At 36.6% G+C, this 12,531-nt stretch overlaps 2 protein-coding genes across 3 annotated transcripts; both read right to left on the bottom strand.

Annotated features, from left to right (window-relative positions):
- Positions 1 to 2,863: 2,863 nt before the first annotated feature.
- LOC114516543 (protein CDV3 homolog B-like) lies at positions 2,864 to 7,537 on the bottom strand. 2 transcript variants are annotated; one of them, XM_028536077.1, is made up of 6 exons: positions 7,265 to 7,537; positions 6,253 to 6,332; positions 5,228 to 5,286; positions 4,507 to 4,572; positions 3,815 to 4,034; positions 2,864 to 3,414 (listed from the first exon to the last, which is right to left on the bottom strand). In XM_028536077.1, exons 1-6 carry the CDS (start codon positions 7,454 to 7,456, stop codon positions 3,291 to 3,293), a joined length of 741 nt encoding a protein of 246 aa, XP_028391878.1. In that variant the 5' UTR covers positions 7,457 to 7,537; the 3' UTR covers positions 2,864 to 3,290. The 2 variants fall into 2 exon arrangements, with proteins under 2 accessions (XP_028391878.1, XP_028391870.1); XM_028536069.1 differs by having other exon boundaries at positions 3,815 to 4,037.
- Positions 7,538 to 7,813: 276 nt separating this feature from the next.
- LOC114522646 (leucine-rich repeat-containing protein 45-like) lies at positions 7,814 to 11,484 on the bottom strand. Its single transcript, XM_028543380.1, has 3 exons — positions 10,726 to 11,484; positions 9,711 to 9,859; positions 7,814 to 9,255 (listed from the first exon to the last, which is right to left on the bottom strand). Exons 1-3 carry the CDS (start codon positions 11,357 to 11,359, stop codon positions 8,722 to 8,724), a joined length of 1,317 nt encoding a protein of 438 aa, XP_028399181.1. The 5' UTR covers positions 11,360 to 11,484; the 3' UTR covers positions 7,814 to 8,721.
- Between the last annotated feature and the right edge of the window lie 1,047 nt (positions 11,485 to 12,531).

Raw genomic sequence — 12,531 nt, forward strand, 5'->3', positions numbered from 1 at the left:
AGAAACGTACCATCCCGTTCTTGATACTTCGATCTTGTACTTGATAGTCCACAACTTTACCACAAGGCTAACTGGTGATTGTTGGAAACCTGCACTAACTTATTCTGCATAACCTTACCATGTAATATTAATAACGAAAATTTCCACCTAAAACGAGATTCGAACCTTCGACTGTCGACACATGAGACCAACATCTTGACCACTAGCTATAGACGACGAGATCTTCTACTGAACGGTTATGATTATTTAATTTACTTTATCCTTTTAAAGAAGTCCATAATGAAAAACGGTTTACCATCCTATTCTTGGTACTTCGATCTTGTAGTTGGTAGTCCACGACTATACCACAAGGCTAACTGGTAATTTTTGGAAATCCACACTAACTTATTCTTCATGATACCATGTATTATTAATAACGAAAATTTTCACCTAAAACGTCTCAAACGAGACTCGAACTTTCGAAAGTCGGCACATGAGATTAACATCTTGACCACTAGACTGCGAGATCATGGGCGGAACGCCTTTAGTTATTTAATTTATTTTGTCCCTTTCCCGAAGGTCGTAATGAAAAAGAGTTAATTAAGCTGGGATTCGAACCATCGGTTTAACACTTTGGAGATCATTGTCTTCGCCACTAGACTACAAGATATTATGCTTAACGGCGATCGTTATTTAATTTACTTAATTCTTTTCGTGAAGGACACAACGAAAAACAGGCATATTTGGATTTGAAACTTCGATTTACCAGTCGGAAGACTATTGTCTTCACCACTATACTACGAGTTTTTGTGCTGAACGGTTATGATTATTTAATTTACTTTATCCTTTCATGAAGTTCATAATGAAAAACAGCTATACTAGAATTCGATCCATCGACGTACCACTTGGGACACCATTTTCTTCGCCACTAGACTAAGAGATCTTTTGCTAAACGCTGCGGTTATTCAATTTACTTTATCTTTTTTTCGAAGGTCATAGTGAAAAAGAGGTAAGCTGGGTTTCGAACCATCTACTTACCATTTGCGAGACCATTTTCTTCACCACTAGGCTACGAGATCTTTTGCTGAACGGCTATGGTTATGTAATTTTAACTTTATCCTTTTCTTGAAGAACATCATGAAAAACAGTTATACTAGGGTTTGATCTATGGAGTTATCACTTGAGAGACCATTGTCTTCGCCCCCAGACAGCCAGATCTTGGGCTGAATGGGTGTGGTTATTTCATTTACTTTACCGTTTTCTTGAAGGGCATAATGAAAAATAGCTATACTAGGACTCGAACCATCGACTTACCGTTTGCGAGACCATCGTCTTCGCCACTAGTCTAGGAGATCCTGTGCTGAACGGCTATGGTTATGTAATTTACTTTATTCTTTTCTTGAAGGACATAATGAAAAACAGCTATACCAGGGTTCGATCCATGGAGTTATCACTTGAGAGACCATTGAATTCGCCACGAGACTGCCAGATCTTCCGCTGAATGGCTGTGGTTATTTAACTTGAAAAAAAGGTAAAGCTTGGTTTCTTTTCGATTTGCCAATAGACCTTGTTCATAATGACGTCAAACGCGGAAAGTCTGGTGTGAAAGTCGAAGTTTGTTTGGCTCGATAGTTTTGTGCCAATCAAATTTCGTGTAACATCAGACTTTGCGCGTTTGACGTCATTATAAGAAAGGTCTATCGGCAAATCGATTTCCACATTAGAAATAGACGAAATAGCCTGTATGCGACAAATAATTATTTTCATGTGAAAGGTTCCGTAAATGTAAATGTTCTGTCATGTGTCATTGCACCCATGCACTTGTCATCATACCTTTCCTAAACCCGTCACTCTTAATAGTAGCCCACGGCAAATCAGTGGAAAACTAGGCTTTTATCATTTGTTACATCTACCATATAGAAAGGTATTTGAAAGCTGTTGGGACACACCCGTCCATTCGAGAGCGATCCATAGGGGACGGAAAAGTGCTCGCACCATTAAACCACACAGAGTGTTTTAAAAGTGACCCGTTTGAAATCAAGCTTTTTTGACGTTCTCATACCTGACCACTCCTCTTTTTCTTCCTTCGTATGCCCAATATAGATTTAATACGTCTTTTAACAGATTTTATAATAAGTGGTGGACCAGGGCTGCGCGAGTAGCGTGACCGAAATTTCGATGGGGTAGAAATCTAATATTACATTTAGGACCTTTCAAATTTTAAATCAGTAAACAAAAATATGTAAAACTCAAAGAAATTACGAGGTTGCACTTTTTTACACAACCAATGGACCCGAATTACTTTCCACCATCTTGCAAGGCGTGCAAAAAGTCAAGGACAATCGTATGTAACTTAAGACTGTTTCCCGATACTCCACGCTGAAGTCTAAAATGCTTTCCAACTAGCAAGAAAACATTCGCAACCGAGCATTTGACAAGTTTCCACCAATAAAAAAGGGTGATGAACTCCAAAAAACTCTTTTCTCGACTGAGTAATGCAAACAATTTACGCTCAGGTCCATGGAAAATCTATCCCAGGATTGTAAGATTTTCATGATATAACTTATTCACTGTCCTTATAAAATATTTAGGCTACTACTTGATAGACCACTATAATTACCATAATAACAAGAACAATGTTTTTTGATACGCCGAAAATCAAAACGTCCAAAATTCAAGACATTCGAAAGCAAGCAGAAGTACTCTTGAAATTCTGAACATTGTGACAGCAGGCTTAAAAAACAAAACCATTTTTTCACTTTGATATTCTATGAATATAACCCTTGAAATACATACAACTCACACAAGCAGAAAGAAAACTTCTGGCCATGTAAATTTCGCGATTGAATTTTTAAAGTATTTCTATTCATCTTCCTATCCCTTTCTTTACATTACACAGTTACAACGTTGAACATATTTCATAGTTCATGCTAGATGTATGTGAACACTATATCTGTTCATTCAAAACTATGCGATGCATGTATAGCTTAATAACGAGATATGATCTGAAAACTCGCCTTTATCGCCATCATGTTTAATTTTATAGAGACTCCAACGGAAGATGAATTTTGAAGCAAAGCATTATCTTGTAATAAAGTAATAGCCAAAGTAGTTCATTTAACTCATGGCGCCATGGCGACGCTTCGAAATTCGCAGAATTTTTAAGTCCATATCTCGTTCTCGTGTAACGAATTCTGTCAATTCACTGTCTACAATTGAGCAATCTTGTCGCTGCTTGCCCTAAAACTAGACATTTAATATACTAATTCTCGTGAATAATCAGAATTTCTTAGACTAGGCGAATCAAGGAATCACTTGCTCAGAGCACTAAATTTGTTGTCGACAGCAATATCCGTTCTTCGATTCAACGACTGTTCACTCACGGCACGCCCGCCATGCCTAACGTCCTCGAAGTTCGATGAAGATGACGATTCACTGGAGAGACAAAAATATCCATTCATTACAAGGGTTTACATGAGCTCGGTTACCCGGGAATTAACAAAGGGCGAGAAGATTTTGAAGCATTGAAACAAGTTTTTCTAAAACTAAACAAGCAAATGCTTTTGTTGGGAAGATTACACCACTGCCAAGTATCCACCTTTTTGGAACATCTCGTGTCTTTGCATCAGACTCTTTAGGGCCTATGATTACATATATATACGATGCCAGAGCTTTTTATGAATCAGATTTTTATGACATTTGAAGTAGTCTGGCAGATCCGTTTGCACTTTTGCCTGGAGCCCCTCTTGTACTGCACATCGATACAAGACCCCCTCCCAAACTCTGGAAGAGAAATTAATGAACCCGAATATTTAATCTTTATAGTTTAGCTTACTTTTTGCTGGAAGCAGTGGAAGCTTGAAGAGTTGGAAATGCAATTTCGCTCGCAATTTCAGGAGGTCTGCGAGGGTCTCTTTCTCTCGCACCCGATCTGTATTTCCACGACTGATCTCTGCCTTCTGCTTGATTTGCCATGGCTCTTCTCATTGATGGAGGGATATATGCTCCTTTGCCAACTTCCTTCTTCGGTTCTTGTTTTACTTCTGGGGCGGAGGCTGCTACACAAATAAAATATTCCCGGACTTAGAATCGGATTGTATGTAGCTACAGTATTCAAACCCATTCCGAAACAATTTCATACGACAGAAAGGGAAGCCCCAGTCAACAATTTGTCAGCGACTCACTGTAAGGTCACTAACTACTACTGTAAAATTGCTCTCAACGGCCAATCATAGCTTTTATGTTATGCTATGAAGTGCATAGGTGAATGTACATAAAATAGTATAAAACACATATGCTATTATTCTGAGCGAAACCAGCCACTAAGCTAACATAGTTTTGTGGTAGCCTTCCCCACAAAAAAGGTCAAACAATGTTACTATTTATATAAGCAACAGACTTGACAATGATGGGAATTGGCCCTGCAAACTTTGGTTTGCTACATAATGGTAAAATTACAAGATGTCAAAAATGCTATACACAAGGCAACTCATGTATGCAAAAACATGTATACAAATCATTCATTACCAGGAACAGTTGGCTGCAGGTTCACTTGCCAAACATTGCTTGATTTATCCTTTCTTTCTGTACAGTCTAGAAATACAATAAGGAAAAGTTTGAAAATAATGTATTTCTATTCATCACTCTTTGCAGAACATGCATGTATAATGTACATGTGCAATATGTGTACGCACGCTTTAAGAAAGCAAGAGTCTTGCATCAACATCTTGTGAAACACAACTTTACTGCAATGTAGCACCCTGCCAAGTTATATACAAATAATACAATCCATTTATCAGCACACCCACTGGTACAGGAGAAAGTTAAATAGAACTTTGATATCATATTTTTTTAATATTGACCAGAAGGCTTAATTGACAACAAATTTTATTCAATTGTAACAACGTTTCGGAATTTACTCCATTATCAGGTTACATTTAAGCATAGCTTTGAAAGAGGGAATGAAATATTCAATGTCAAGAGTAACCTGATGCTGAAGTAAACTCCAAAACATTGTTACAATTTAATAAAATTTGTTATTAAGAAAGCCTTCTAGTCATTATTAAAAAAATATTACTATATCAAAGTTCTATTTAACTTTTCCTGTACCAGTGGGTGTGCTGATAACTGGATTGTATATAACTTGGCAGGGTGCTACATTGAAACTATCATTACATTTAAATGAGGCTTAGAGAAAGCTTGTTTCTAAACTTTGATACAATAAATATTTGGTAACTTATGTATCTACCTTCATCATATTCTTCAGCATCCTCTGGTTTATCATCATTATCTTCATCAACTTTATCCCTGGAATAATACAGTATCATATATAAGGCATTTGAAAGATGAACTATTCAGAGTATTTTAGGTGCAGTAAAAATTAGCTATGGAAATTGATGTGAAGTCTGTGTACTAAAACCTGCCACTGTTACACTGTATATCTCTGCTGTACACCATCATGAGTATACATAGGTCTTGTCAACTTTAATGATAGCCCTGGCAATTTTGATAATTTTTGTAGGGGGTTGGGGGATATAACCGTCAATATTTCCAAGTTTGGCAGCAGTTCGGTGAATGTCTTTTGTCTCTGAATGGCAATTCCTCTTTAAAGATGCATTGGCACAATATATTCTTATGTACAGCCGTACAGGTATTTACTTGTTGTTAATGCCTTTGATAACAATTAAGTTGTTAACTGAGTTGTTCTTACATTAATCTCTTGACTCTGCTGATGATAAGTGATTGAAATTCAAGAAAACATTATTAATTTTAGCCACAATAAGATATCCATGCAACCATTTCTTTTAATATATAATATTTGACTAATAGGCAAATTTGACATGTACATTAGTTTAACTACTCAGTAATAACACTACAGATTTTTCTGAAAATAATTCACATAATAATCTTCAGGAGTGACAAGAAAAAAAATTAATGGCAGCAAATAAATGCTGCCCATAATTTCATCTTCAGGTGTATTTTTGGCAGCAATTGACTTTTGTGAGGCTGTGATGATTTTTAAGAATAAAGCTATTAGATGCATGCAATAAGAAAAAACTCAGATCTATTAGAAACTGAATGGTAATGAATGTGGAATTATCCTTTTATCTTGTTTTCTTAGAGACATAAAAATGTATTCACACCAATTACAGCACCTATTGCTGAACTGTTTCTGCTAGGTAATTGAATCAATGAGAACAATATATATGTTATACCATCAAAAATTTTTGAACAACTATGTATATATCATTAGACAAGAATGTATTTAGTTACCTTATTTGTAAGGATTGTACTTTTAGACCGGAGTAATCTTTTTCTTTTGGTTCATTGAAGTCCTCCCATTCCTCTTCATTCTAGAAAATTTAAATATGACTTATTGCTCATAAAAATGATAATTGAACATATTAAGAACTAGTTAAAAAACTATATTACAGTAACTTGGGTTTGTAACAGGTTTTTAGCCAGCCTACAATCCAGTAATCTTGCCGAATAACAGGTCAAAATACAGTTCTTGGTCCATGCAGTTGTGAAACAATATCAATTGGTAAAATAAAACCTGTTAAAAAATAAAACCTGTAAAAAATGTTATTTACTGCATTTTGGAGCTGTTTTTAAAACTTTGAATACTTATATTCAGCTTCAAAATGAGTATGCTTTTTTGTACAGATGCAATCAACAAATTGATAAACTGATAAAGAAATGTTACAATAGACTGTTCAAGTGTAATATGCATTCAGGCAGAACTATCTAACAGTAATTTGGCCCAGAGGGGGACTGTAGTATCATGAGTATCAATATATTCCATGTCCAAAAGGGCAACTGTGATGATGTGGCATTACCTTTGTACCAATCACCAAGATATTTTACGTAATTACCAGGGGCATTTTACTCACTGTAATTCCAGGCAAACAATAGTTGTTTTACAAGCCAAATTAAAGATCTTGACACTTTGATCAGCTTGCAGACCCGCATAAAACCTGTTTAGATAGGTTTATACTAAATAGTATAAACCTATCTAAATAGTAGTTCTAATTGACTGCCATAATAGCAAGTTGTCCATAATATAAGTGCTAAACATTCACCGTGGCCCATTGACTAGTTCCTAAGATTTGTATTATGAGTGAGAGAAAACCGGAGTAATTTAAGAAATTCCTGGAGGCAATCAACTTCATATTACATGAGGTTAGGATTCTCACAATTTTGAATCATCTCTCACAACTTTAAAGTAATCAAGCTCATGATTTAGTGCATCCTTAGTCGTCATAACAGTTCTACTTATGCTGACCTGTGTGTTGGAAAGCTGACTCGCAGTTGGCTTTTGTTCTTTGGTTTGTTCATTCACTGGCTTTTGCGATTTCTCAACCTGCTTGGTAATGGACGAAGTTGTCGTAAACTTCCCCTTGGTTTTCGACTTTCCTTTCTTTCCTTTGTCTTTCTTAGCAAAGAAATCGTCTAAGGACTTGTCTTCGCGCTCCATGTTTTCTCACGAACAAGATGGGAAGGCCAAAAAGGCCAAAAGAACTTCGATCAGGCAAGTACAAATGTTTTTCTTCTTGCCAGAAATAATTTTTTTAATGATGACCATGCGGTCTTTGCTGCCCCTGGTTGCCCCCCGTATTCCTATGTTTTCCCGCATTATCACCTCATCACCACAAAAGATTGGCGGTTGGCCACCTGCCTAAAAATGTCCAATAGCAATTCCTATTATATATCAGTTCACTGTTATATATACGTTTATCCAGTGCACAAAGTCAAAAAATTGTTCTACAAATGCAATTTAGTTGGAGGGATTTGTAGTAACCGATTTATTGAATAGTCAATTACTTTACACCCACTCATTCTTTCTCTAGGTAGTATACATAAATATTACAACTCTCCAACATGCAAGACAACTAATGCTCGCACCAATGGTGCTCGCCTAATAGTTCACAAGTCAGTTCCTGCTGTATTTGGGCTTCCAGTTCACCACAAGTCTACAACAGAACCCTTAGTACCACAATATTTAAATAAAATATCATTGAAATCCTGTTTAAAGTGCCTAGTAGCGCTGCACGACGATACTGATAACACAGTTGGACACGAATGAAGAAATGATGAACAGAGTAACACAAAAGAAGGAAGATTACTTGGAAGGGGATGGTGGTCTCGAAGACCTTGTGCTGTTCACATATGTAAATATTGCAGATTCAAGAAGATCAGCTCTTCGGATTTCGTCCTCGCGTCGTCTTTTGAGATCAGTTTCTCTTGTTTGTAACCTTTCTTCAAGGGACTCGATTTCACGATCCTTCTCCGCAATCAATTCCTTTTGTTTTCTGCCATTCTCTTTTATGTTCAGCTCTAGGTTCGACATTTGATCTCTTAGACTATCTTGTACCTTTTTTTCTGATTCAAGGTCCATCTTTAAGAGACCTATTTCAGTTTTTTGGTTGCTTTCCTTTCGATGCATTTCTCTGGTTGCAGCGTCTGTCTCCTCTTTAAGTTCAGTCAACATTTTTTCTTTCAGGCTTAGTTCCCTTTGCAATTCTGAGATTTGGCTGAGATACTTGCTAATTTGAATGTGCTGTTCATCTCTTGAGGTTTGCAAAGCGCTTATCCTGTCTTCGTATTGTTTGGATTTTACAAGATCTTCATGTTTGTGTTGGGTTTTCAAGTTGAACACATCTTCTTCGGCTTTTAATTTGTTTGACATTATCTCAGACTTGAGTTGACTGATCTTCTCTTCAGCTTCCATCTTCTCTTTCTCTAGACTTCGATTTTGCCTTTCATTATCGATTCTTTTTCTTTGAAATTCGAGTGTAAATGTTTCACTTCACTGGCGTGTTCGCCGTTGGCGTATGCAACGGACTCCTCGTGCTTTGAGACCATCTCTTTAAGTTTCGTTAATTGTTCAACATTTATTCTAGCGATATCATTTTCCAACCCACCCGCCACGTTTTGTAATTCTTCTTTTTTTGCTTCCAATTCAATAACATTTCGCTCCAGTTTTGAACGGCTTTCCTTCAAAAGATGAACATCATTTTCTAGCTGTTCTCTTTTTGCTTTCTCTGCAGATAACTCGTTTTTCAATTCGTTTATCAAGTCATTCAAACTCAAATTTTCCCGGTTTCTCGTCTTCAGTTCGCTTTTTGTTGATTGCAGTTCCTTGCTGATCTCTTCAGCAGAAGCTTTATTCTTGTCCAGCGATTCTTTGAGCCGCTTGATTTTGCTATGATTTGATTTCGAAAGCTCTTCATTGACTCTGCTTTGCTCTTCTAGTTTATCTTGCAACATGGAAACCTAGAAGATATTTTTCAAAATTGTAAACAGTTCTCAAAAGAATGAATCTGTACTACATATGCTGCACATATTCTGTTTGTATTCTACAGTCCCAGAAAGCATTTGTTCTTGTGTGTCCGATATCATACCGACGGTCTTTGCTCATGCAACTAATTTTATATTATAAGGTTTGCAAATAAAACTATTATCAAAACTACCGAAACAACAACGATTGAAAAACGAAATTCAGCAGAGATTTCCCACATTTGCCTGATACATTGTGGCTTTTATTTTAAGAGCGACGAATTCGTTGCCTTCATAAAATTGTTACTTTTCACGCAACTAATTCAAAAGACGATAAAGTTAATGCTCTGCCTTTAAATGACAAACTAATTATATTTAAAGCAAAATTAATTTTTGCAGGTAATTTTGGGGGAAAAACAGTGATCTACAGCAGTGATCTGTAGTGTATGTACCTGCATTGTATTTTCAAGTTCAATCTTTTCAATTGTTCGAATCATTTTCTCTGTTCTTGCGTTTTCCTTATTTCGTGCTGTTTCTCGTTCGCCATTTAACTTGATGGCAACACCAATTGCTTTGAGAATGTCTTGAGGAACATTGTTACCTAATGAACAAACATTAGTATAGGAAAATTGCATGGTTACACTCAATCAACCATTAGTTAACCCAAATAACTTTATATTTTGTCCATGGGATTTTTTGTAAAATAGATCATGTTCAAATATATCTGTGTAGTTAATCATTGCAATATTTATTGCGCTGCTATTGATAAGTGCATGAGGGGAAAATATTATATTTTTTTCAGTTTTCAAGTATTATTTCTCTCACAGTTTCCAAATCTCTTTTTACCAGTCTGGATATATTGATCAAGGTTCATTTTGAATTACACAATATATACAATTACAAAGTTACACAATATACAATCATTAACACTGCATGTAATCACTCTTTAGTAGTCCCATGAGGAAGGAAGGGGGTAGGGGTTCATTCTTTGTGATGCGCCTAATACCTCAAGTAATCTTGCATATGACGAGAAGTTAGAACAAGTCCATTACCTAGATGTTCACAACATTATCTAATGCAGTGATACCATTTGATCATGGGGCATGTTCTTTAGGAAATTTTAAATTGCAGGTAATTGTAACAATATGTGGGAGAAGCCCATGATTAGGAATAATTGTAGGTGCATGTGATTAAACCTAGAATGTTTAGATGAAAACTTATATGCATAGTTTTAGATCCTAACAAGCAGAGTTACACATCTAACTTCAAGCTCACTGGCAAGCAATTTGTGACTTTCTCCAACCGAGCTACTAAGTCCGGTTGCTAAGTGTTAAAGCCATGCTAAGCATCAACAGCTGAGGTAATACTATACACAATTATAAATTGCAAAAAATGGATGAAGATATTTTGGCAGAAACTTAGTATGATATGATATATTTTTACTCAATCTGAATGTTTAATATCTACCTTGTAACTCTAACAATGTTAGGGATTTATTATACTGCAGGGCAGTTAAAAATGCACGTCCTCCAAGTAAGCCAGCATTATTCCAACGCAAATCCAATGCTTTAAGAGTTGAATTTCTCTTGAGACATGAAGCCAACTCTGTTGCCCCTTCATGGGATATTTGATTATTTCTCAAATCGAGTAACACTACAGTTTGATTGACAGCCAACCCTTCGGCTATGGCTCCAACACCGGTGCCCCACAGACCCAGAGAATTCCAGTCCAAACGCAGGCAGCGAAGCGATAGGTTTTTCTTCAGGAAAATGCCAACAGCCTCGGCGCCAGGACAACGTAAGTTGTTGCCTTTTAGGTCGATCGTTTCAAGTGAACGACTGCGAAGCAAACCATATAAAAGCATCTTGGAAGCATCTTCACTCAGTAAACAGTCGTTAAAACGAACTTCTTTAAAATATGTATCGTACGATAGCGTTTTAGCGAGTGCATTGCAGTCGTCCGGAGTAAAGTTATAAGATGATAGGTCAAGTATCCTTCCATCGTCTTCAGCAGGACGCTGCAGTTGAGATAACACACATTCCAATGGAGTAACAACACACTCTTTGCACACTCGAAGATAGCGCTCATAAAACTCCTCCATATTCTTTACTTCGAAATCCTGCTTCGATTATCATGCAGACCAAAGACAAACGTTCAAAGTCAGCATATTCAAATAATTATTAAACTTTGTTTACAACGAACATTTTGACCACCAGCAACTGAGCAACAAGGCGAGCAGGCGAGTGAGGCAACTCAGGCAACACACATGCACTATTTTACATCCTTCATAATGACATTGAAATTCCACACGTGGCCTCGTTGGCAAAATTGTAAATTTTAACCAATCAAAGAATTTTAAACCATTTTAGTTAGTATGATAGGCCATTCGTTTCAAAAATGGTCAAATATACATGGGCTAAAATTAAAAAACAAACCTATACTTTTATCACTTATAATTTTTGACGCCTACACGTATCGTATACACGCGTCTTTTTTACGCGAATATGCATGTCGTCCTCGATACACGCGATTTATGAAACAGGAGTATAGGCGTAATAAATAAAAACAAAACTTGCTTGTCTATAATATTAATGGGTAGGCTACCTGTTCCATGGGGTTAGGGGTGTTGATTCATTTCGGAAATACCTACATAACCAATGCTAGTTTAGGAATTCAGGAATAACTAATTCAGGAATAGCTGCATGTTCAACGAAAAATGGTTTGGGAAAGTTTGGCGAAAAATGATCCAGTATGAGTTCTATTTAGGTGTCTAAACATGGCAAGACGTGTTACAGTGTTCCTTTACCAAATTCTCTTTGGCGTATAGACAGACGGGGCTTCATGAGTTTCCTACGATGGCAATTCGCAGCTCATGCAGGATTAGATGGATTTTCACGGCTAATTTTTTATTTTGTTTGCCCAACTAACAACTGTGCATCTGTTGTACGGTTGTTAGTTGAGCAAACATGCATGAATGGCCTTCCAGGGTGAGATCAGACAAAGGATGCGAAGATTATAGAGAGAGCCACATTGCTGGTGTTTCAGTTCATAATGATTTGATTAAGAGAATAAGGAGATGATTTTATCGGTGTTTCCCACTTTTTCTACACACGTTTCCACACAATGGAAAAGAATGAGATACTGGATCCAAAAAGTACAGTCGACCTGTTTTCAGCTTTGTCAACTGTAATACTGTCAAAATCCCAAGTTAGCCTCCGTAATATCTCGAGATTTCCTTAAAAATCCAGATAAGCAAGAAGTCTAAATATCCAG

This window comes from Dendronephthya gigantea, unplaced genomic scaffold (genome assembly GCF_004324835.1).
Source record: "Dendronephthya gigantea isolate DGI-Jeju-01 unplaced genomic scaffold, DenGig_1.0 000000F, whole genome shotgun sequence".
NCBI lineage: Eukaryota > Metazoa > Cnidaria > Anthozoa > Malacalcyonacea > Nephtheidae > Dendronephthya > Dendronephthya gigantea.